The 24,775-nt window shown below is 44.8% G+C and overlaps 1 protein-coding gene across 2 annotated transcripts in view; it reads left to right on the forward strand.

The window, feature by feature from the left end:
• Positions 1-12,733: 12,733 nt before the first annotated feature.
• VAMP8 (vesicle associated membrane protein 8) overlaps positions 12,734-24,775 on the forward strand; it is a 36,164-nt gene continuing 24,122 nt past the window's right edge. The window contains exon 1 of one of the 2 annotated variants that reach the window (XM_073588570.1): positions 12,734-12,929. In XM_073588570.1, coding sequence (XP_073444671.1) covers positions 12,915-12,929 — 15 coding nt within the window. In that variant the 5' untranslated portion in view covers positions 12,734-12,914. Of the gene's footprint in view, positions 12,930-12,955; positions 13,089-24,775 lie in introns of those variants that run through there. The other variant, XM_073588569.1, reaches the window with a different exon arrangement.

The following is a 24,775-nucleotide window of genomic DNA, read 5'->3' on the forward strand; positions in this document are numbered from 1 at the left end:
CGTACAAACCTGGACAACCCCTATAATGTTCCTAACAAATAAAAACATGAGAGTTAGTCAGTATCACAAATAACATTTACATCCAAGTACCTTATAGATGACGACGTCTCTGCAGTCAGTCTCCTTTTCTTCTAGACCCCATGATGAGTTTTCTCATCCACAGCCGTCTCTGTAGACTTCCATCTTCTCCGGTCTTCTGCAGCAAATCTCCACACGACGCCCTTAAAGATAGAAGTGTCATTATAATGCTCCTAAATACAAATATCTGCAATATACTGTTGCCTCACACTATTCCCCTCCCTCCTCATACTGTCTCCTCTAACATCCCACCTGTTCACCATACTGTCTCCTCATATATTTACCCCCTCACTCTCTATACTGTCTGCTCACACATATCCCCGACTCCCCATACTGTGTCCACTTACATTAACCCATTCGCTCCCCATACTGTCTGCACCAATCCCCCATACTGTTTCCTCATACATACTCTTTATTTTGTGTCCTCAAATCTCCCCACACATTAAATCCCCCCATCCCCAATCCCCCACATACATTAAGTACCCCCATCCCCATTCCAAATCCCCCCACACATTAACCCAATCCCCACTCATTAACCCCCATCAGCACTCCAAATACCCCCACACATTAACCCCAACCCCACTCATTAACGCCCCCATACATTAACCCCCATCCCCATTCATTAACCCCCGCACACATTAACCCAATCCCCACTCATTAACCCCATCACCACTCCAAATCCCCCCACACATTAAATAACCATCTGCACTCCAAATACCCCCACACATTAACCCCATCCCCATTCATTAACCCCCACACACATTAACCCCCATCCCCACTCATTAACGCCCCCACACATTAATCCCCATCCCCATTCATTAACCCCCGCACACATTAACCCAATCCCCACTCATTAACCCCCATCACATTAACCCAATCCCCACTCATTAACCCCCATCACATTAAATAACCCCCATCTCCACTCCAAATCCCCCCACACATTAACCCCATGGCATCCCCACTCATTAACCCCCATCCCCACTCTAAATACCCCCACACATTAACCCCATGGCATCCCCACTCATTAACCTCCATCCCCACTCTAAATACCCCCACACATTAACCCCATGGCATCCCCACTCATTAACCCCCATCCCCACTCTAAATACCCCCACACATTAACCCCATGGCATCCCCACTCATTAACCCCCATCCCCACTCTAAATACCCCCACACATTAACCCCATGGCATCCCCACTCATTAACCCCCATCCCCACTCTAAATACCCCCACACATTAACCGCCATCCCCTCTACAAATCCCCCCCATCTCCACTCATTAACTCCCCCTCATCTCCCATCTTCGGTGGTTCTTCAGCTCCACAGTGGAGCACACTTACCACCAGCGTTTGCTTTGGGCGCCGGGGAGTGACGTCAGCAGCGTGATCACATGACCTGATCACGCTGCTGACGTCGCTCTGGCCCGGCGGTCAGAGCTTCAATTGTACAGTCGTCTGTATAGACGCCAGTACAACTGCTCCCTGGGAGCCGGCACGGCCTCCTTCTCTGCGCCGGCTGTCAGCTTGACAGCTGACACAGAGAACCGCCGACTCTCAGGCGGGGGGCGGCAGAAGGCAGCCGCCAGGGAGGACACTGCGGACCGCTGCATTAGGCGGCCCGACTGCGCCCCCCTGCTGGCTGCGCCCAGGGCAACTGCCCCGGCTGCCCCCCCCTAGATACGCCACTGTGTGTAGCACAAAAAAGTTGCATAGTTATTTATTCCATGGCAAAACGATGGCGACACTGGCCTAGTCCCCCTCTGTCTACTAGCCTCCAGGCTGCAGTGGTCACATGTGTTAACAGTTCAATAGAGGCCAATATCTACAGCCTGTGTAACCAGGCAGTGGCATAGCGTGGGTTGCCATCGTCCGGTGCAAGGCAAAGTATTTTGCATCCCCTAATTCCTAAACTATTAGATATAAAATTTTAACATTAAAGTTATATATTGTTATATTGTTATACCTTTTTCAATTATATTTCTGTGGGCTTTTTATGCAACTATTTTATGACCATAGCCATAATGGTAGCGCTAACCCTACTCCTATACCAATCATTGTCCTATTGTCCTATTGTTGAGGAGAGCCTTAAGATCAAATCCTTAATTAACCTCAAGACATAAGAGATTAAGAGGAACTACCCATGAAGTGTATTATTTCACCTTACATGAGCTTTTTCATATCAAAGTGTGACACTAAAAGATGGCTGCCATTTCCTGTTTCACCACACACCATGTGCTGGTATCCATTGACCAACCCAGCCTGATGATCTCATGGATCCGCCCACAATGACGCCCACTCTGATGACCTCATGGACCAACCCAGCCTGATGACCTCATGGATCCGCCCACGGACTAGCTTACTGCCCAACCCACTAACCAATGGAACACATCTGATCACTCCCATTTTAGAGCTAACTGAGCCCCCTTACAGGGGATATATAAATCTATGTTCAGACTGAATAAAGGCTCTTGGAGCTGTGCCATAGATTGATCAAAGAGAGGTTACATCCAACTGTGTTTCTGGTGTGATTTCTTTAGTGCGCACTGATCAATATTCATTGGGCGAGGAGCAGACAACTAGTGAACATTTCTTATTGTTCAACCTAACTGTTGTTAATTCTCTGGATCTGACTTCTGAGTCGGGGCTCCCTCTGGTGGTTATTGCAGGTAGTGGAGCTGGCCGGGTTGACAGAAGTCTGCCACCTGACGTCGATGATTGGAAATCAGGGGTTACTGAATGGGAGGATTTAAGTGAGCAGGCTTCCCTCAGTTGCTGCTGGTGATTAGTTTCTTCCTGTGCATCTTGAGGTCTGCTGTCTCCTTCATTTTTCAGTGAAGTTGTTCATTTGCTAATCCTTTGCATCTAATCTCGTTTTGCCTCTTTCTGCTTTGCTGTTAGGGTTCAGTGTGCTCTGTTATGAGTTCATTTTCTCCTTCACCTCTGATGTCTGATGAACTCCCTCTGCTGGTGAAAGGAGGTAGTGAAATTGATCTGGATGGGAAGAACCTGTCATCTGAACAGGTGGAGTGTGATTGGACATCCGGAATTTCTGAGTTGATATAAGGCAGCCGACGCCCTGCAGGGTTGCTGGTGATCCTTTCTGCTCTGAGCTCTGGCATCCAGTTTAGTTCCTGTCTACTAAAAGCTAAGTTTTTGCTCTGCTATTTTTCCATGAGATTTTGTCTGTTTACTTAGTGTTTGTGTTCAGCCTGTCCTGGTTGGGACGGGCTGAACTCCATTTTTCTGTTATGAATGAGTCACCGGAGGAGGAAAAAACAAAAACACAAGCTAAGTCCAGAAAACCGGAGAGGTTGGTAGCTAGCGGATTGCAGACCCCTGATCCTATTCACCACAACTAACAGTAGCCGTGGGGGGTTCCTACGGTGCCCTAGACCCCTCGTCACAGCCGGAGAGCTAAATAAGCCTAAAGAAAGAAAGGGGAAATCTAAACTGCCCCAGAGCAGACCCCAAAGCAATAGACAGCCCCCAACATGTATTGTCGGTGAAAAACAGATGAAAACACAAACACAGACAGAAAGACAGGCTGAGCAAACGATGGGGCCCAACTAACTAGATAGGAAAGGACAGAAAAGATGCTGGCTGCAATCACGCAAAAAACCCTGCCAAAAATAATGTCCAACACGTCTGATAGAAAAGGCCCTGAAGTCACTAGACTTCAAAATCACTATATCAGCACTCAGGTATATTCTGAAGACAGAGCAAAGAGATCAACTGATCAGAGACAAAAATGGAGTTCAGCCCGTCCCAACCAGGGCAGGCTGAACACAAACACTAAGTAAACAGACAAAATCTCATGGAAAAATAGCAGAGCAAAAACTTAGCTTTTAGTAGACAGGAACTAAACTGGATACCAGAGCTCAGAGCAGAAAGGATCACCAGCAACCCTGCAGGGCGTCGGCTGTCTTATATCCACTCAGAAATTCCGGATGTCCAATCACACTCCACCTGTTCAGATGACAGATTCTTCCCATCCAGATCAATTTCACTACCTCCTTTCACCAGCAGAGGGAGTTCATCAGACATCAGAGGTGAAGGAGAAAATGAACTTATAACAGTGCTCCCTTCTGGGGCTGTGCTGGACCCCGCTCCATATGTTACAGCTTGTGTCAGTTTGTTCAGTCCCCTGTTATATTAGTCTCATTTGCTTTGCTGCCAGTTCACACCAGAATGCTGATATAGTGGGGGCAAGGTCGTGAGACCTCAGTGTTTTTTGTACATCAGACGTGTTGGATTTTTTTAGGGTTTTTGTGTGATTGCAGACAGTGTCTTTCCTTTCCCATCCTATCTAGACAGTTTGGGCCCCATCATTTGCTCAGTCTATTTTCTGCCTGTGTTTGTACCTCCTTCCTCTTGTCTCACCGACAATATATGTTTGGGGGCTATTTCTTTGGGGTTCTACTCCGGGGCAGTTTAGATTTCCCATTTCTTGCTTTAGGCTAAATTAGTTCTCCGATTGTGCAGAGGCGTCTAGGGCATCGTAGGTACGCTCCACAGCTACTGTTAGTTGTGTTGTTAGGATTAGGGGTCTGCAATCTTCTAAGTGACCAACCTTTCTGGTTTCATGGTGGCCTAGCCTATTCCTGCCATCCTCCTCGGTGACCTATTCATAACACCTAACACTATCACTAACCCTACTCCTATACCAATTATTGTCCTATCACTATCCCTAACCCTACTCCTATAGCAATTATTGTCCTATCACTAACCTTAGTCCTATATCAATCATTGTCCTATCACTATCCCTAAACTTAGTCTTATACCAATCATTGTCCTATCACTATCCCTAAACTTAGTCCTATACCAATCGTCCTATCACTAACCTTAGTCCTATATCAATCATTGTCCTATCACTATCAGTATCCCTAAACTTAGTCCTATACTAATCGTTGTCCCATCACTAACCTTCGTCCTATACCAATCATTCTCCTATCACTATCCCTAAACTTAGTCCTATACCAATCGTCCTATCACTATCCCTAACCCTAGTCCTATACCAATCGTCCTATCACTATCCCTAACCCTAGTCCTATACCAATCGTTGTCCTATCACTATCCCTAACCCTAGTCCTAACTCTAGTCCAAACTCTAATTAAGTGTAAAAAAAAAGTATGTAAAAAAAAGTAAAGTTTATTTTATTGCAATTTTTTTTTATTTTTATTTTTTTTACAGGAGACAGAGCAGTTCTTAGTCTATCACAAAATTACAGGAGCTGCTAGGTGACAGTGCTGCTTTTATTACCTTTATCATCTCAGTGACTACTTATAGGGATCACACAGATGTCCATGCAAATCAGTCCAAACACAGCCCGCACTGCACGAACTGGCCGTAGGTCTCCCGATCCGAGTGTTATAGCTTCATGTATATCTATGAGGCTGTGACACTTGAGTAGGGAGACCTGAGGCCAGTCCTTGCATTGAGGGCTGTGTTTGGACCGATTTGCACGAACGTCTGCACGAGCCCTTATGCTGAGTCCAGCAGTCAAAATAAGATTATCATCAGCTGTGGCGCTCTACATAGCCAATAACCGAGATGACAAGGCTCACTTCATTATACTGAAAGCTTTTTTATCTCGGTTGCTGCCTATGCAGATGGCAGAGCCAATGACAAACCCCTATATGTCAATACTGCCCCTGGTTGCATTAATTATCTAGTTAGTTGGCCACTGGGCAAGTTTTCATTGTACCCCTGAAGAAGAGACAGTGAGGGCAAAATTTTGCACCCCCCCCTAGAATTTGGGAGAACAACCGCCCCTGAGGTGCCTCCTCGAGGTCACTAAAAAATCAAACATGATGAATCCCTAACAAATGTAAGTGGAGTAGAGTGGTAAGAGAAGCCATCTAGTGGTTGAGAGTGGACACACATTTTCTATGGATCTTCCCAAGAATTCATACATACTATTTGGGATCCCTCAGTAGTAGAGACCTGTTTACACAATGCAGATTACAATGGATGTGATTTTTAGGACATGCTGTGTTTTATTTGCAATTTCTGTCCTGGATTGTTGTTGTTTTTGTTAGGGACGGCGGAACGCACTAAATATTAAATAATAGAAAGTGCGTTCGCCGCCCGGGGTCCACCATGCAGTAGGTGTTAAAACCGCTGCTAGACAATGGCAGACGCGCTATATGGCGGTATAACGCGCACGGGTTCAACGTCACCCGATGTGCGCAGAGCGGACTCTGTTAACTCACAGAGGCGCTGTAAGATAAAGACCAAGCCTGTTAGACTCACAGGTCTCAGCGAAATTACACGTACGGTATCAGGTCACAGGACACGGGCCCAAGACAGGGGACGGTGTCCGTCTAGACCTACCGTGTGTGTGGCGTCGCTACTGCGGACGTCGGTAAATGCTGCTGAACACAACGCGGCGGCAGACCCAGCCGCTATGCGATTGTGCCGTGAGACGTGACACCACCGGACGCTAGTGTAGAGGTGCGGTGTGCACAGTGGCCTAAGGTTTGCCACTGACTGGCTCTGACTCTTTCTATAGTTCCGTATCCACATGCGTAATATCAGAGGGAGGGGAATCTTAATAAGTCAGTCACCAGAATCATACATCCATCACCATTCACACATCTAGCAAAAAGAGTCTATACTAGCGCTTTGGCGAGCGGCCATGCGGGCCTTGTATAGCCGTGCGCTTCCGGGACCTTCCAGATCTCTGAGATGGACCAATGAGATCAGGAGAAGGACCTGAGCACGTGACTCCCGATCTCCAATGGGAGATCGTCTCGTGAGCATGCCCAGTAGCGCGACGAGAGGACTTCGCCTCTGGAGCGTTTTGCTGCAAAGTAGCCTGCATTGCTATTGCTGGCCCAAAGGTGGCAGCAACAGCCAGACCCACAGAGCAGGTCAGGACAGAGCGTCTGGGATGCTGAGACTGCTGAGCAATCTCCTCTGCGTTCAATAGGTAATGAGAGACCGCAGAATGTGAGGCTCTGGATTTCTATTGAGCTGCTGCAGGAATCCGACGCCTAACATTTTTTCCATCGATTACAAAGCAAGTTCCACAAACGTGCATTTTTTGTTGCTTTTTTTTATGTCAGTAGTGGTATAACTTTCTACCCTAGCATCACCATTTAGGCTACATATCTGCAGTACACGTCTGTGTTCTGTCCATTTTTAAATAGACAGCACACAGATTCATAGAGTTTCAGTGATCCATGCACACGTCCATTTTAAAAACAGATCCGTGTCTGTGAAACTCAGAGTATGTCCTATACTGATATGTTTTGCTGATCAGACTCTGCCATTAAAGTCTATGGAGATCTATTAAATATGAATAAGAAATGGAAAACATCCCTATTACTTTCATGTTTCCTCCATTTTTCACTGATCCATTGCTAAGAGTCATGGTCAGTTAAAGAGGCTGTCCAGCCTTAGGCTGCAAGTCTGCAGTCACTAAAAGTGACTGCAGATTTGTGAACCCTCACAGTGTTGCACATTGCGCACTGTTAAGATTCTCCAGTGCCGGCATGTGAGCGGTGGATGTTTGAACGAAAATATGCAATTTACATATATGTGGTCACATGCCAACTAGATGGGGGCAGCCTCGCTCAATGCAAGGGTATTGAGAAAGTCTAGTCGGAATGTGGCTAGAAGTATGCAATAACATACTTGTGGACACATGACCGCCGGCTCCTGACACCGGCACCAGTGGATCCTTGAAAAAGAAATTAACATTAAAAGCATGTTATTAATAGAATAAATGTATATGATTTGAATATTATTTGAATGTTAATGACCGGTTAATTGATTGTTTTTTCTCTATACACAATCCGTATTTTGCCTCAAATAATGTACCTCAATGTCCCCCTTCCCCCCTCCCCCTCCTCCCTCTCCCTCTTTAATGTCACCACCGACATGTCTTATCAATACAAATTTGTCAAACTTAAAAGTTGAAAAATTTAAATAACATTGGAAAAGAAAAAGAAATTAGCATACGTATTCTTATGTAAAATCAACTCACTGTTTATATGTTCAGGCTTTTGAGCGTCTTTTAATCTCGGCTAAAGGAAGTGACCGCATCCTTCAAGCGTGTTCCACTATGAAGACTCTCTGCACTTTCCAAAACTGTTATGGGTTTACCACGACAGAGAGGAGCCAGAAGACCACAGTGTCTGATTTTTCCTACTCCTGCACTGATGAGGAGCACTTCACCTTTATATTAAATGGTTCAGGTTTCTTTTAGCAGTGCAGGGGTTAATCTGCTCAGTTGAGAGCTCCTTTAAGTTTTCCTGCATTAAGGTTCTCAGCTGTTCACTGTTAGCCACTCCCATTTCCTATATTATATGGGCTCTGCCAAGTCATTGCTAGCTGTATGGTTAGGAGATGGTGGTTTGTGGTTGTTGTTTGAGAAGGCGTTTCGTGGATTTATCTGAGACTGTTGCAAGGTTTTGGGTGTGTGCTAATTCCCCTCCTTCTCCTACTTTGGTTTTACCCCATCCTCCGATCCCTGGTGCATACCTCTGTGTATATTTGTATGATTGAGATTTTCTATTATCCCTGTTCATATTACCTTGTTAGTCTGGTTGGTGTAATATGGTACAATACTTCTCCCCTTTTCTCTGGGTGTGGGAAGGGTACTGACTGAGGGCAGATTCAGGAGCTAAGGCAAGGAACGTGGCCCCAGCATCTTCACCATCAGAAGTTATCTGTGGAGCACGGCGAGCTAGGGCGCCCCTAGCATTAGGGACAAGGAAGGATCCTTTGGTTCCAGGATACCCAACAATAGAGTTGTGACAAATACAAAATACCCAGAAGACACCCGGGCATCTTTTCCAGCATTTTCACTTCAGAAACCTCTAGTGGTCTCTTCAATGTTGAATGTAGAATACAAAAAGGATGGAAAAACTCTGAAAAAACCCACAGAAGATCAAAAGTGACAAAGCAAGTGCTCAGGAAATAACCAAAAGTATGCAAAAAAGACGCTTCAAGAAAAAAATGCAGACGTGAGCTGATACATCTTTCTCGTAGAAAAGTTCACCCAAGTTTAAAAGACGTTGTGTGCACATAACCTAACATAACTCTAGATTACAACTGCTTGAAAATTTGTGCTCAATGTTGTGTTTTTTGCAGCCAGCTCCGCCAAATGTATGGAAAGTAGCCAGGACTTGAGCAGGATGGGAGGTGGAGAAGCGCGGCTGACATATTCAATGAGGCATAAATTACAGCAGAAATGTACGCTCCAGGGTTTCAGAGAAAATGTAGATAGAAGATCCAGCTGGAGACCATAGGGAGAGAGGAGACTAGTCCTGTGCCACCCCTGGCCGGCTATTTTCAGCGTCTGGCTGCAATCATGTGGTCGGGCCATGTTGCCTGCGGTTCGGGCCATATGAATCAGACAGGTTCCCTTTAATCAATCAGAACCTTAGAGTTTGACAATTTAGTGAGTGTTAGTAGAAGAAGAAATGCAGATAAGGCCGGGGTCACACTCGCGAGAAACTCTGATGAGTCTCGCATCTTAATACCCGGCACTGCCGCCGGCACTCAGGAACGGATCATTCAGCTGCATAGAAATACATACAGCTGAGTGCTCCAGTCCCGCGTGCCGGCGGCAGTGCTGGGTATTGATATTTGAGATTCATGCGAGTTTCTCACAAGTGTGATCCCGGCGTAGCAGGATGGTATTTAATATTGCAATAGGGAGCATTTATTAACCCTCATTGTCATATGTTGTGTCTCTGCCTTTGGTGTGGGCTTGCACGGCGAGCTCCCATATTTCGCTGCAGATGATGGCTAACTTATACTGACAGCAGCATTTAGCACCTGCTGGCAGGGAATCACGTCATTCCACACGCCCATTTGCATGCCTGTGACATGATCGTGGGGCGCCAATGGGTTGTTATGACAGCTGGTTATGAAGACCCCCTTGACTATCATTACCATCATCCTGTGGAAGCCACACGAGCTAATAAATCGGATGAGTGCATGAGAAAACAATCGCAGCTCTCACCCATATAAGTCTATGAGTGCATGTGAAACATCACATTGCACTTGGATGTCTTCCGAGTGCAGTTTGAATAACGCAGACACCGGCAACAGAGGAGATGGAGAAATTGCTTTCTCCGTCTCCTCTGCCCCTGTGCTTCCATTCTCTCGTGCCAGAGGATCGGAGCACATTTCACGGACACAGCTCAGAAAAGTCCGCTCTATCAAAATATAAAATAAATTAAAATCGATCAGTAAGTTGCGTTACAAGAAAAAAAAAACGAAGCACTAGAATTTGGTGTCTGCCTAATCATAAAGACTTGGAGAATCATTTCTCCAGGTCAGTTTTAGTGAATATGATAAATAAAAAACCCAAAAAAACAATTGTGGAATTGTATTTTTTTTTCCGATTTCAAAGCACTTGGCGTTTTGTCTCCACTCTCCAGTGCATCACATGGTAAAATGAATGGCGTCATGTAAAAGTACAACTCGTCCCGCAAAAAAAAAAAAACCCTCGTACAATTATATGGACGGAAAAATAAAAAAGTTATGGCTCTTGGTAGACATGGAGGAAAAAAACAAACAAAAAAAAGATAAAAATGGAAAATAGCCAGGTCATGAAGGGGTTGAGGAGGATACCAAGACTTGTTTTATGGAGTGTGAAAATTTTCACGACTATGGATCTGTAAAAAATCACTGACAGCAAGCATTGCCATCGGCGTGCAGCCCGTCCGTCAACTCTCTATCTGTTAACATTGCAGTCGATAAGAGAAACTTTGCAACTGATTTAATTTTTTTTAAATGAGAAAATCACTGATGAAAATCTGATCCTACACATTGATGAAAATCGGGACTTTTTAAAAAAATGTATTTATGCAAGGAAAATCACAAAAGTCTGAGCGAGGCCGTAAAAAACAGATGCGAAAAAAGTTAAATAGGATGTTAAAAAAAGATCATAAAGTCATACCCCAAGCGTACCTCAAAAGAATACCAATAGAAGCTAGAGCTCGTCCAGCTAAAAAATGTCCTCGCCAATAAAAAGGTAACAATCTTATAGACCCTTCAGGCTGCGTTCACACATAGCCGCCATGCTGCAGTTTTAGGGTATGTGCACAGGTTGCGGATTTCTGTGCGGAATTTTCAGCGCGGAATCTGCATCTTTTGGCAGAATCCGCAGGTCAAAATTCGCACGTTTTTTATGCGGATTTGGCCTGCGTTTTTACACCTGCGGATTCCTATAATGAAATGGGTATAAAAGCGCTGTGGAATCCGCACAAAAAAATTGACATGCTGCGGAAAATAAACCTCTGCTGTTCCGCGCGGATTTTTCCGCAGCATGTGCACAGCGTTATTTTTTCCCCATAGAATAACATTGTACTGTAAATCACTAGCCAATCTGCAGCGGATCCGCAGTGTCATTTTTTGGGGTATTTTTTGTGTGTCATTTTTGTTGGTTTTTCGAGTCTCCTAAGGATACCAAGAAATACAGTAAAAAGTGGGAAAAAATGTATGTGTAAAATATGAAAAATATATATATGTAAAAGTTCAAATCCCCCCCCCATTACAAATTATACAAATAAAAACTACACATATTTGGTATCACTGTGTTCATAAAATTCCAATCTATCAAAAAAATAAAATAAATTAATCCTATCGTCATATTAAGAAAAAACCTAAAAACTTCAGAATTCCTTTTTTTGGCCAACAAAAGGCAATAAGAGACAATCAAAAGATCGTATGTACCCCAATATGGTATCAGTAAAAATGTCAGCTCAGGACGCAGAAACAAAAAAACTCTCACCCAGCCCCAGATCCCGAAATATCAAACAGGTCTTGGAAAATAGCTTTTTTTTTAATTTTTCTTCTGCGGTTTAAAGCTGGGTGTGAACACAGCCATCCAAAAACATTTTTCTTAAAGTGCAAAAGTAGTAAAAATTAAAAGAAATGTAAATTTCCAAAAAGAATTAAAACAGAATGAAATCTGAAGTAAATACGTTTGGATTTTGCTGCACCAAATTTGCTGTGGAAATTTTTGTTGTTTTTTTTTTTCTTTTAAAAAGTTCCATGAATTTCATGCATTTTTTAATTTTCTTTTTAAATTTTAGCATTTTTTATCAGTTAGGGCGGCACGGTGGCTCAGTGGTTAGCTGGGTTCAAATCCCACCAAGGGCAGCATCTGCAAGGAGTTTGTATGTTCTCCCCGTGTTTGCGTGGGTTTCCTCCCACATTCTAAAGACATACTGATAGAGAATTTAGATTGTGAGCCCCATCGGGGACAGTGATGATAATGTGTGCAAACTGTAAAGCGCTGCGGAATATGTTAGCGCTATATAAAAATAACGATTATTTATTTATTATTATCAGCTATTTTCTATAACAAAAAGCCTGTGGGGGGGGGGAGAAAAAAAAGGAGAAAAAACTATAACTAGGGCATGCTGCATGTTGGAAAATAAGCATATAGACCTCAAAATTGCACAAAAGGCCAGAAAAATGCCTAAATAGAGAGAGTATTGTTTGTAGCAAACAGCAAAAAAAAACCAACCCAAAACCGTGAAGTAACCTTTAAAAATGCAGATGTTTTCTCTGCACGCAGCATGAAAGGACCTCTATGTAGCGATGAGTTTGGGGATTTTCTCTTTGGTGCTGAGATGTTTAACATTGGGCGACTGCATTCCTGTAATAACATGGACACCAGGTGAGATGGGGTAGGAGATCTACCTGGAGGAAAGGGAACTCCTCACACCACTCCCTCCTATGAAGAAGGGTGGAGAGAAGACAAGTGCAGAACAGGAAGGTCTAGTTTCATAAGTCACACACAACAGGAAGAGACTGCTGGTGCTAAGTCACAGAGACATTCCGGGGGAGCGAAAGAGACAGAAGAATAGACATGGACAGGAGGCCGGTGAGTGCTGGACACAAACTAGGGGGGGTTGTAGACACTTGGAAAGGACTGAGAAGGTGGGTGGTGGAATGTAGGGTCTACCACAGTGGAACAGGTAGTCTACTCATGACAAAAGTTTGGGAAACCCACTTTTGGGATTACGGATTTCAGAAAAGTAAGGTAAGGAGGACAATGGAAGCACCAGGTCTAGGGTCCTACTCATGGGGACGTTTACATGCGTCTTTTTTTGTGGATTTTGAAGAGGATCCACTTAAAAAAACCTCCATGTGAACATACCTTAAGATGCAAAAAAACCTAAGAAGGATAGGTTAGGGGAACCGCATAGGAATTGTGATCCAAAATGCTGAGCCTTTTAGTTCCACTGAAGATTGAAAGCCAAGTCGACAAGCCATCTGATTGCAAGTCTGAGTATGCTAAGAACGGAGCTTGAGATTTGGGACTTATTTTTGTTTGGTCATGGTGCTTGCTCATGTAGCAGATCGGGATCTGTAATGGAGGATATTCGACAGCAGGAACTTTTGGACTTTGCCTGTTTACCCCGGGCATTGTGTATATTGCTAGGAGCAGGCTGTCGTTAGGCGCACAGCTGCTGTACACCTGCTCCTGTATATGGGATGACTTCCTGCTCGGCCCATCTCATGTCACTGAGAGTCCAGATTCCTCCACAGAAGACCGCTCTATAGAGAGTCTTATGTCACCGCCTTTATGTCTTGTCTTTGTCTCTCTATATAAAAGGTCTTAAATGTCTGGCAGTGAGAGAGTTAACTCGCCATTATGCGACGGCTAAAACACAGTAGACTTTCCAGGACACAGATTAGGTGCGTGCGTGCAATGACGTCAGGTTATTTGATGGTGACACACCAGGCAAGCCGTGCCCCGCCACCCCTTCTTGGCCAGAAATGAGACATTGGAACTTCTACTTTGTTTTTATAGAACTTCCTCGCCACTGTGCCTCGTTATTAAGAATGCCATCGTAGGTATTCCTGGGAAAGCTGGGTTTCTGCGTCCCGCAGGGGTGATGCCAATCTTTCCTATAGTTCGTAAAGGTGATCTGCCCGGTTATACAGCTAGATGTGGAAAGTTGGATCAAAGCCTGTATATATTCTGGCGTCCGTGATGGCCAAAGAGGATGAGGATTTCCGATATAAAAGAATGGCAAGATATTTGAAGCGATTTTTAGGAGGATTTTTTAGCAGAAAAAAAACTTCATGTGCGCATGTATCTCAAATGGCGCCTCTGAATTAATGATCGTAAATCCTCCTTAGGGCTCATACTCACTTGTGAGAAACTCGCACGATTCTCATGTGAGTCTCTCGCATGAAAACCTGGCACTGCCGCCGGCACTTGGACCGGAGCGTGCGGCTGCATAGAAATACATGTAGCTGCACGCTCCGGTCCCATTGCCGGCGGCAGTGCCAGGTTTTCGTGCGAGTCTCTCACAAGTGAGTTTGAGCCCTTAGACTGGGATCACACTTGCGAGAAACTCGGACGAGTCTCTCGCAATAAAACCCGGCACTGGCGTCGGCACTCGGATCGGAGCGTTCAGCTGCATAGAAATACATGGAGCCGCACGCTGTGATCCGAGTGCTGGGTATTGCGAGACTCGACCAAGTTTCTCGCAAGTCTGAACCCGGCCTTAAGGGTATGTGCACACAACGTTTTCTAGATGTAAGCATACCCGCACCCTGTTTTTGGAGCAGAAAAAAGCCGATGGCGTTTTCCCTGAAGCACCTTCTACGGCAGCCACGCCATTAGCGTTTTTCTGCCGAATTCCATATATAACATAGTAACAGCATCCAAGTGAATGGATCAGTCGCTTCTTCTTCACGGCTTTCGAAGCCTGAAGAGCGTAAAAGAAATTACAAAAGGCAAAACATTTGCACAGCAAGTCGTTTTGACATCGCTGTGAATTATATTCGTTTTTGTCAGTGATTTTGGGTTCCAGGCGGAAACTGCCTAAGGCACTGCGGGCACGTATCCTAAAAGTTGTCTTCCACAGCTGGTTTGCACAAGTATTATTAATGTACATTAAGGCTCTTTGACACATCAGGTTTTCGGTACATTTGCTATCTGTTATTTTTACCGATTGATCATGATCCCATTACAATTAATGTCCTTTTTTTTTTTTTTGTCTTGCGAACAGATTGTTTACAAAAACTGAGATATATATTTTTTGCGCAGCATGGTGGCTCAGTGGTTAGCACTGTTGTTTTGCAGCGCTGGGGTCCTGGGTTCGAATCCCACCAAGGACAACATCTGCAAGGAGTTTGTATGTTCTCCCCGTGTTTGCATGGGTTTCCTCCAGGTTCGCCAGTTTCCTCCCACACTCCAAAGACATGCTGATAGGGAGTGTAGCTTGTGAGCCCCAAAGGGGACAGTGATGATGTCTGTAAAGCGCTGTGGCCCTTTGGGGAAAAAAAAACCCCAACATATAGCACATGGATGTCATTTGTGTGCTGTTCGTATTTTATGGTTTAAGGCTACGTTCCCACGATGAGTTTTTGTTGATTTTTTTTTTTTTTTTTTTTACAAAAAAGGAAAGTACCCATTTTACTTAAGGCATCACTTCAGCATTTTTTTTTTCCAGTGCTGGAGTGTCGCTTTTAAATGTAAGCCCCAAATCCCCGTTCTTATACTCCCCTTCCGGCAGTTTCACCTTTTTATTGACGCCGCTTCGGTTCCGCGGCGTCATCTTGTTCCCGTAACTTCTGCCTGGCTGACAGTCAGAACTTATGTCACAAGAGCTCAATGGAAGTCTATGAGAGCCAGATCAAGGCTTTCGAATGCATCGAAAAGTGACCTCCACCATGCTTCATGATATGCCCGCAGGTCACTTTTTTGCCGGAGACCAACAGGAGCAACACTGGAAAACGATGAAGTTGCGGAAGGTGAGTACGAGATGTGGAAGGGGAATTACATTTAAAGCACCACTCCAGTGGTGCAATATAAAATAAAAACGCATTAATGGGTGCAGAAAATCTGCAACATCAAAACTCATTGTAGGAATGCAGCCTCATGGGTAGGAAAAGCAGATTTTTTTTTATTCATCTGAAAAAAAAAAAAATAGATGCAACAAGGATTGTAGAAACAGCCCAAAAGTTAGTCCAGTGCACTGAAAAAAAATTGACCATTTTCCATGAAAAAAAACCCCTGTATATACAACACTAATTACAGTATGTGACAAACTATTTTTTTCTGCCGCTCTTAGATAAGCTTCTACAAATGTTGGTTGACAAGTTCTAGGGCCTCCATCACTGCTAACATATCGGTTGTCACCCAGCTTTCCCAGATTCCAGAACAGAAAGTATGCGGTGTTACATGGGCGTTCATATCTCTCTGCATAGATGGGTAGATTTAGGACAGCAGGGTGATGGCATCGGTGGGAGCTGTAAATCTATCTTTTGTTCCCCCAGTAGATGATCTAGATGGTCTTAATGGTATCCCCTGAAGTGATAGACGGGGGTCCTGCGCCTATTCGCACCACCAGGAATGGTGAGGTTGACTGTCCATATATGGCTATATTCATCCACTTCTATGGGATTTAAAAAAAAAAAATGGCCAAACAAACTTGCTATAAACGTCAATGGAGAGCCCCATGCAAGCTCGGGGATCAGTCCACTGACGGTGCTGTGAGACATGTCTCGGCTCTTGAGATGGGTTTGGGGCCCACATTTATCTCCAGAGCAGGGCCCAGTATAGGGCAGTGTGTCCCACAAATTGCCACAACAGCATCATTGCTACCATGAGATGTTGCTGATCGTTGCCACGTGGCATGGGAATAATAAAAAAAAAATATAGAATTTGCACTAGAGTCCTAGATTCTCAAATTCCAGCTCTGCATTGACCCCACTGGGTGATTATCCTAAGCTACACTGATGTACATTCATAGGGTGAGATTGATGAAACTGGCTTTGTTGCCGGTCGCAACCAATCTACGGACAGCTTTCATTTTTTATTGTGAGTCATGCTCGGGTGCTGACCGAGTGTCTTTAGCGTGCTCGAAAAATATGTTTGCGTCCCCGCGGCTGCATGTGTTATGGCTGTTGAACAGTCATAAGATGCTGCCATAGGGACTCGGTTAGCACCCAAATGCCTTCACTATGCTGGTACAGTATAATCTATGACAAACACACCATGTTGGATCCTTGCCTAAGCGAATAAAAAATAATAAATAAAATCCAACTTTCATCCAGAATAAACAGATGATATTACATTTTACTTTTTACTCATAACCTATTTCTAGGAGAGTTCATCATATCAGATTAGTTGGAGTACCATACCTAGCACTGCTACCGGTCAGCTGTTCTTGGTGGCGGCAGTGACTGGAAGTGATCAGTTCTGGAGTGGAACTACACAGCTTCGTCAACTTCACAGTGGACTGGCCCACCAGAGAGCCGGAGAATCCTCCGGTGGGCCATCTCTTCTCCTTCAGGAGAGTTTTATAGTGCAAATCTTTCAGCTGCTTTGGGGCTCCTAAGGGTATGTGCACACATTGCAGATTTGGCTGCGGATTTGGCTGAATCCGCTGGTAAAATGACCTGCGGATTTAGTGCTGATTTCCTGTGGATTTTCTGCAGATTTTGTGCAGATTTCGCCTGGTTTTTTACCCCTGCGGATTCCTATAATGGAAGAGGTGTAAAAACGCTGTGGATTCCGCACAAAGAATTGACATGCTGCGGAAAATAAACCGGAATTTTCTGCATCATGTGCACAGCAGATTTGGTTTTCCATAGGTTTACATGGTACTGTACACCGCATGGAAAACTGCTGCGGATCCGCAGCCAAATCTGCAATGTGTGCACATACCCTAGGGGGTTCTCCTGAGGGAAAACTTGGCGCCATAATCTGGATTTCAACAATATCTGAAAAATCATGTGATAACCGATCGAATCAGCAACAAGAGCCAAATCCTAACATTGTGCATCTTACGGCTATACCTCTTGATACAGTGCCTGATAAAAATGAGTCTAGGTCCGAAAAACCTCTTTAATTATATTGCATTGGTTTGTATAGATGAAAGGTGGGCCCTCGGAATAGAGTCCTCTGGTGGGTGCAGTGTTCTTCTGTCAAGCACTGGGGCTGTGTACTACACGTCCGTCCCTATTCGAATGAATCGGAGTAGATCTGCAGTACCCCGCTGCGGCTGCTATACAGCTGATGGAGCTGTATAGTTATACTTCCATATGTTGATTTCCGGCTACAGTCACCGAAAACACCTGATCGGTGGCGGTGCTAGGTGTCATACTCTCAATCAGATATTGGTGACCTATTCTAAGGATAGGCTATGAATGAAACATTTCTGGACAACCCCTTTTAATAATGGCATCCATACAAAATCGGATGCTATATGGTTGATCCATATCTCTTTTTTTGCACACTCATAGAACTTGGATAGGTAAGTTTCATCTGAAATCTATAAAAGACTAGTGCATGCTGTGACTTTTTTCTTTTTTTATAAAGTCATCTGAACAGACCCATTGAATAACATAAATACAGGTGCTCTTTTGTGCTCATAATATGGGTGAAAATCTCCGCCCAGCCATGACCTGAACTAATTGGGGACCTTTAATACTGTTAGTTCGGGTTATTAAGCCGATGGGCACAAATCCTATAATATTAGTCCTGTGCAGCTGGCCTAAGAGGGTTTGTATTTTTAGGCTTTAGGGAAAATTTGGTCATGAAATTTCTATGCATGGCCTGATCAGAGGAGAACTGAAAGTCCATCAGCCCTCTTTATCAGCGATAGATCTTAAATTTTTCCTTTCATAAAATATTCAATGGCAATGATTATCCCGTGATGTGAGAATAATAAAAAAAATTATAAAAAATCCATATTTCGCCTTGCATAACACAAATATCTGTGTGTTTGCAGAGCGTCATCCCCTTATCTGCTTCCTTTGGCTTAATGCTCTTTGTGTTCTCATGTAAGTAAAGTAATTATTACTGAAGAACCTGTTTGTTGAATGAGTAAGAGGCGGTGGTGTGGCCAAGATGTCTACGTCACGTAACACATAAATCTGGTGCCCTCGTCCTATGTATACCTATAGGAATGTTATAGTGTATGTATGTATGTATGTATATATATATATATATATATATATATATATATATATATATATATATATAAAAATCCAACAGGTGTGGGTGTCAAAAATAAAATCTTCCGGAAAGAGTTTCCTGTTGTAAAACACATGTGAAACCGAAAATATATATATATGTTTTTCTACTCACTAATACGAAAAACTAAAAAAAAAAAATTAAAGACCATTACCAGTTATTTGCATGATAGTAAGTTATAAGTCAGGATCTCTGGGGCTCCGGGTTCTGCAGAATCTCATCTTGAATATATAATTGCTGCTCATTATAAAGTGACTTTATATCCAGCGTTGCTGTGTATGCGCTTCACTAGGATGCAAAATCTGTGACAAGTCCATAAAGTAGTTGTCATGTCAAGGACTCCTCATCACATCCGGTGTATGTGACAGTTTTGTCCGATCATTCCTTTGTGTCATGCTTGTTCAGGAGGACATGGCAGAAGCATGAAAATGTGTACAAGCCCTCGGGCCCAGGAACATCTCTGTGGCATTTTCTGCTACAGTACACTAGGACAGGAGCCATGCAGATAATGTGAGCAGGTTGCGGGATGCAGTGACGGACAGGAGGCAGAGCAAGGGTTAACAGATTTATTAACAGAGGTATACTCCACGCAGGGAGATAATGGGTTAAGCAGGGGGGTACAGGAAGTGGTATGGGTGTGAGGTATAATGTAAAGCAACTGATCATGAAAGGGTTAACGTATCAGTCCGCCGGCTTCCTGGCTGCAGAGCTTTAGGTTCCAACGGTGATGTCTCCATTGTCGTCCTGAAGAAGGTGGAGATCCAGTTCCCAGCGATGGCGATGAGTCCTCGTTGCCCTAAGCGGGGCCCTTGATCCACGGTTCGCCGTACAGGATGCAGCGTAGTCTGTGTTACCAACGGAGCGTGACAGCTTGGCCGTAGTATGCGGGTGAGGAATAACACAGTTCTAAATGAGTCACCTGGTCTGTCTTAGGTGGCACGCGCGTAGCTACCATCAGCTCGGAGCGTCTGCAACTTTCGGTCACAGTAGGCAATGGGCACACAGCAGATTGCTGTCCACAGTCAGTGTACCTGGACGCAGGGAATATACAGCGCGGACCTGCGCTCTCACGATGCTCGAGGGACGGAGCACCAGCCTTGCCCTGCTGCGCGCTCAGTCTTTCCGCCAAGTCTCCTCTCCCTTTCCCGCGCGTAACGACTTTTATCAAAGACCCGCCCCCTGCTGTTGAGTGCAAAGGTCAGTCCGGGTCGGAAAGCTTTCCCCCGGGCAACAATGGTGACAGCCCCGACAGTTCTGGAACCGACGCAAGAGAGACCCCCGGTCTGGTCCATCTTCTTACAATATGTTACCTTTTTAGGAATAATCTCCTATATCCCAACCACAAAGACAACAGTGCTCCCCAGATCGGGTCTCTGGATTCCAGGATGTAGGCGCTGCGGCGGCCCATCTTGACTTGAGCAGCAGAGCGCGTTCTCGACATGCTATCTATTCTTTGTGTATGGGATTTCAGGAATTAGTGGAGAGCTGTTCTCTGCTTAATTTGTCATATATGGGATTGCTGGTGAAAGCTGAGATGACACATACGCACCTCTGTCCTATTCAAAATAAGGCTCTGCAGGGCCTGGTACCTGGGATCCGGAGCCCTGTTCTTAGGACATGTGGGACCACCAACGATCAGTAAGCATTTCCCTATCCTAGAAGTCTGCATACATACCCTTATGTGTAAGGAAAAATATATAATATATTCCTGATATTACAGGGCGGTAGTACGGGAATACAGATGTCCTTCATTTGCCCCCACGAGGTGGCACCCATTTTGTTTCCTAATTTCAGCGTTTGCAGGAAGTTGCACCCATCAGATATACAAGACTAACCAACCGCAGCCTATTGAAAAGTTCTGTACTTTTCTAATCTACTTTGTGTTTCAACGTTCTGCCCATTTTTACAATCTCTTCTTGCTGTCAATGAATGGAAGCAAAACCGTGAAACTTGGATAGCAGTACGCCACTGTATAATTTTACGGTTGCATCCATCTGCCACAGACGCCCTTACAGGACACCATTTTGCATATCGTTGGGGCTTTGACATTCCTTAACCCTCAAAGTCTTTGGCCGCGTCGGCACATGGATCTAGAAATTTTCTTGCTAAAAGCCGACGTTACGCCTCATACCTGGTGTCAGCTTACCATAAGTGCCATTAGCATGTAATCCAGAACAAAAAGGATCTGACGCTGTTCTGCTCACTACCTAAGCTGATGCCCAGTAACGAGCCTTTCCTCTCACTAGCAGTTGCATGTTAGGGAACATTTCCAGCCTTTGGATGGACAAGAAAGTATCGCCATTGCCATTTTTACAAAGCCCCCATTCACAGGTGAAGTATTTTATTTATTATAGTTTTAAACATGTAGTTTATTCACCCCTCCCAGGTCCACATGTGAGTCTCTGCTGCTGCTCTTGGTGTCTTTTATTGTCAGCAGGGCTGGCGTCATTTCTACAGCGCTGCAGCTAATCAGTGGGCTCGGCGGCTGTGGGCTACTTTGGCAGAGCTCAGTTACTGACCCCTGTGCTGTCCACATGACATCAGCACTGCAGACAATCGGACACCGGGAGCAGTGGTGGAGATTCGACTCTGGACCTGGGGAGAGGGAGTAAAGAAAAGTTTTGTGTGTTTTTTTCTTGTTTTTAATAATAGTATTCTGAAACCAGGAAACGCCCTTTAAGGGAAGATCTTGTGTCCAAAGATGGTTCAGCCACCTACAGAGATCCAGCTGTTGTGCAGCTACAGCTCTCTATATGTGCTGACTGCAGACTGTTGTGACATGCTAGGGCCATGATGGCGAACCTATGACACGCGTGTCAGCACTGACACCCGTAGCCATTTTCAATGACACGCGGCCACGGACAGAGAAGAACGTTTCATCCTGGGCTCCTGCACGGCCAGATGCTGTAGCCGAGGATAGAGATGGGTGAACTCGAACATTAAAGTTCGGTGTCCGTACCAAACGCCTACTGCTCGGGCACAGACACCGAACACAGGCTTCTTCAGGAAGTCTGTGTTACTGTTTGGGTTCGGCTGCCCAAACACCGGGTGTTTGTCGCTCTGTCATGCACATGACAGCACGGCAAACGCCTTCTGATCGGCGGTGAAATCATCACCACCAGTCAGAGAGCCGCGGTTCCCACGCTGTCAAAAGACAGCGTGAGCGCTCAGCTGTGATTGGAGGTATAAAGTTTACCTTCGGTCACTGGTGTCAGCTGATGGGATTACTAATCCCATCAGCTGACACCTGCTGTTTTCTTATCAGTCTTGATAGTTTTTTGTGTGCCATATCTCTCAGATTTAAGGGCATAAAAATTCAAGGGCATAAAAATTCAAAGTTGGAAGATTGCAAAATTTTTGCCAAATTTCCGTTTTTTTTTTTTCCACAAATAAATGCAAGTTATATGAATGAAATTTTACCACTAACATGAAGTACAATATGTCACGAGAAAACAATGTCAGAATCACCGGGATCCATGGAAGCGTTCCGGAGTTATTACCTCATAATGGGACTTATTCTTGGAAAGAGACCTCAAATGGTGAGCTGACTTCTCCCGTTCCCCATTCCCCTTTTTCATATATTTTATGCGATTCATAGGGGACGTGACAAGATGGTAGAAAAAAATCCAGTTAGTTTTGACTTTTGGCGACTTGTTTGTCACCATTGTGATACACCAGAGGTCGCAATACGACCCCGTTCCCCTGCGATGTAACCGCTGCAGAGAGTGATTTTTGGCTGCTCCCCCACTGTCATGGCTGACGTCACCATGTGGACTGCGCCTTAATGTCAGTGACTACACGTTATTGCCGCCCTACAGGAGGTACAATGGTAGAATTTGCACCAGGACATTGGTGTCTGAGGGGACCCAAAGACCACATAAGCAGATACCTACCAGTATTATACCGTAGATTCAGGGCCCAGCGATCCGGATGCTTATAGTGACGCTTGTCACCCATAGTGAAATCTCTGTGGGTTGTGCCTCAAGATGTTTCGCTTAGCTCCGGCCTAATCCTAAGGGTGGGGAGCAATAGCGTCTCCCATGAAAATCAATTATGGCCAATCTAGTTGTTCTGACAGCAGACACCAGTCATTCCTTTTCCCTACAAATTAGTCCATTGATAAATCCCGTATGAAACCAAAATGTCTATGGGGCGCTTTAGGCCAGTATTCCAATAACGAATCCTTCCTGAATATCTGACGGCGACTGATGCTCGTTGGTTGTGGCAGCTTGTTATTGGCAGCACATCACCATGTGTAGCAGAGGATGTGCTGCCGAGAACATGCTGCTGTACGGGGACAGAGTGATCATATTACCCGCCATCGTTCTTTCCTCATCAGCATGTAAACAGACCAGACAACTTGAATGTAGTCTATCGGATTTATTACCGGCCAGTCTAATTGTCCTGCTGGTTAGAAAATTTTCAGTATGTCGATTCCTGCTGTGGATTTTCTCTGTGGATTCCACCTTTTACAATACACGCAGGTGCATAGTCCTCAGCCATAAAATGTCATAGATATAGAATAAGAGGCTCGGAGAACATGCACATTTACCCCCCCATGTACTCTTCCGTCCTGCCAACCCTTGCCCTGTCATGTCCCCTCCGGAGTGAGACGCTCTGATAAAACAGATCACTGTTTAACCGTCCTACAGACGGAGAGCAGGGGCGTTATCTAGATGGCGAGGAGTCTGTAGAGAGTATTGATGACTTGGTTCTCCAGGAAGCCGGCTGATCTGTTTCGTTGTGTTGGAACACTGCGTACCCGTCACGGTTGTGATGGCAGATAATGTGCTGCCGCGGTCTGTAAATTACTGTCATGTAGACGTGGGCTTACGCCTAAGTTGCTGTTGACAATCCTACTGTTTAATAGCCGCCAGGGAACTATCCGCTTGGGAGATTAGTCCGACAGGCTGGTCTTTGGCTTATATGGCTGCAATCATACCCGATCCTTCGGCAGCATATGTCAGCTGTCAGGTTCCCTTTACTTGATTTTTTTTTTTTTCTTCCTGGCACAGTTTCCCAAACTTCTTCAATAACTAATATGGAGATGCTGGAAAAACCTTGGCAGCCCTATAGACAATGAATGGAGTGGGGGGTTGAGCATGCGCACTGCCGCTCCATTCTATCAGGGATTGAAGTTTCCCGTTTTGCCGATCGGTGCTGGTTCCAGCAGTTGGACCCTCACTGATCAGCAAGCTATCACCTACCTGTGACGAGAGGTTTTGCAGGAGAACCCGTTTTAGGAGAGTCTCAACACTGCAGTCTTTGTTTCTGCATAGATTCCTGTAAAGTTGAGGACAGTACACTTTGTTTTATTGCACAATGCCATGCGGCTGGTTTGGAGTCCAGAACTAATGTCTGGTAATTTCTAACTTCTTTTACTTCCTCCAACACACTGCTTTGACACGGGCATGGTTAAGCTATAACCCATATATTGGTGTTATAGTTGCCCCAAGGCGAGTGTCAGTTTGACCTTTTAAACGTTGTCTCGATACACTTTGCATGAATTGGAGATTTAAGCTTCTTTATTTACTCCCCTCTGCTTCCTGAACTCTCCATTCCATCTGAAGAATAGCTAGCTCACTAAGGAATCAGATCACAGCTCTTATGTAATGTGTCTTGAGGGGTGAGGAGGTAGAAAAGTGAGTGGGAGGGAGTCGGGGCTGCTGCTGTCTGGTGTTTTATCACACCTGGGTGCTGGACTCGCAGCCACACTGCCCAGTAATGTC

The sequence above is a fragment of the Dendrobates tinctorius genome, unplaced genomic scaffold (genome assembly GCF_039654945.1).
Source record: "Dendrobates tinctorius isolate UK_male_01 unplaced genomic scaffold, ASM3965494v1 ptg000104l, whole genome shotgun sequence".
NCBI classification, from domain to species: Eukaryota; Metazoa; Chordata; class Amphibia; order Anura; family Dendrobatidae; genus Dendrobates; species Dendrobates tinctorius.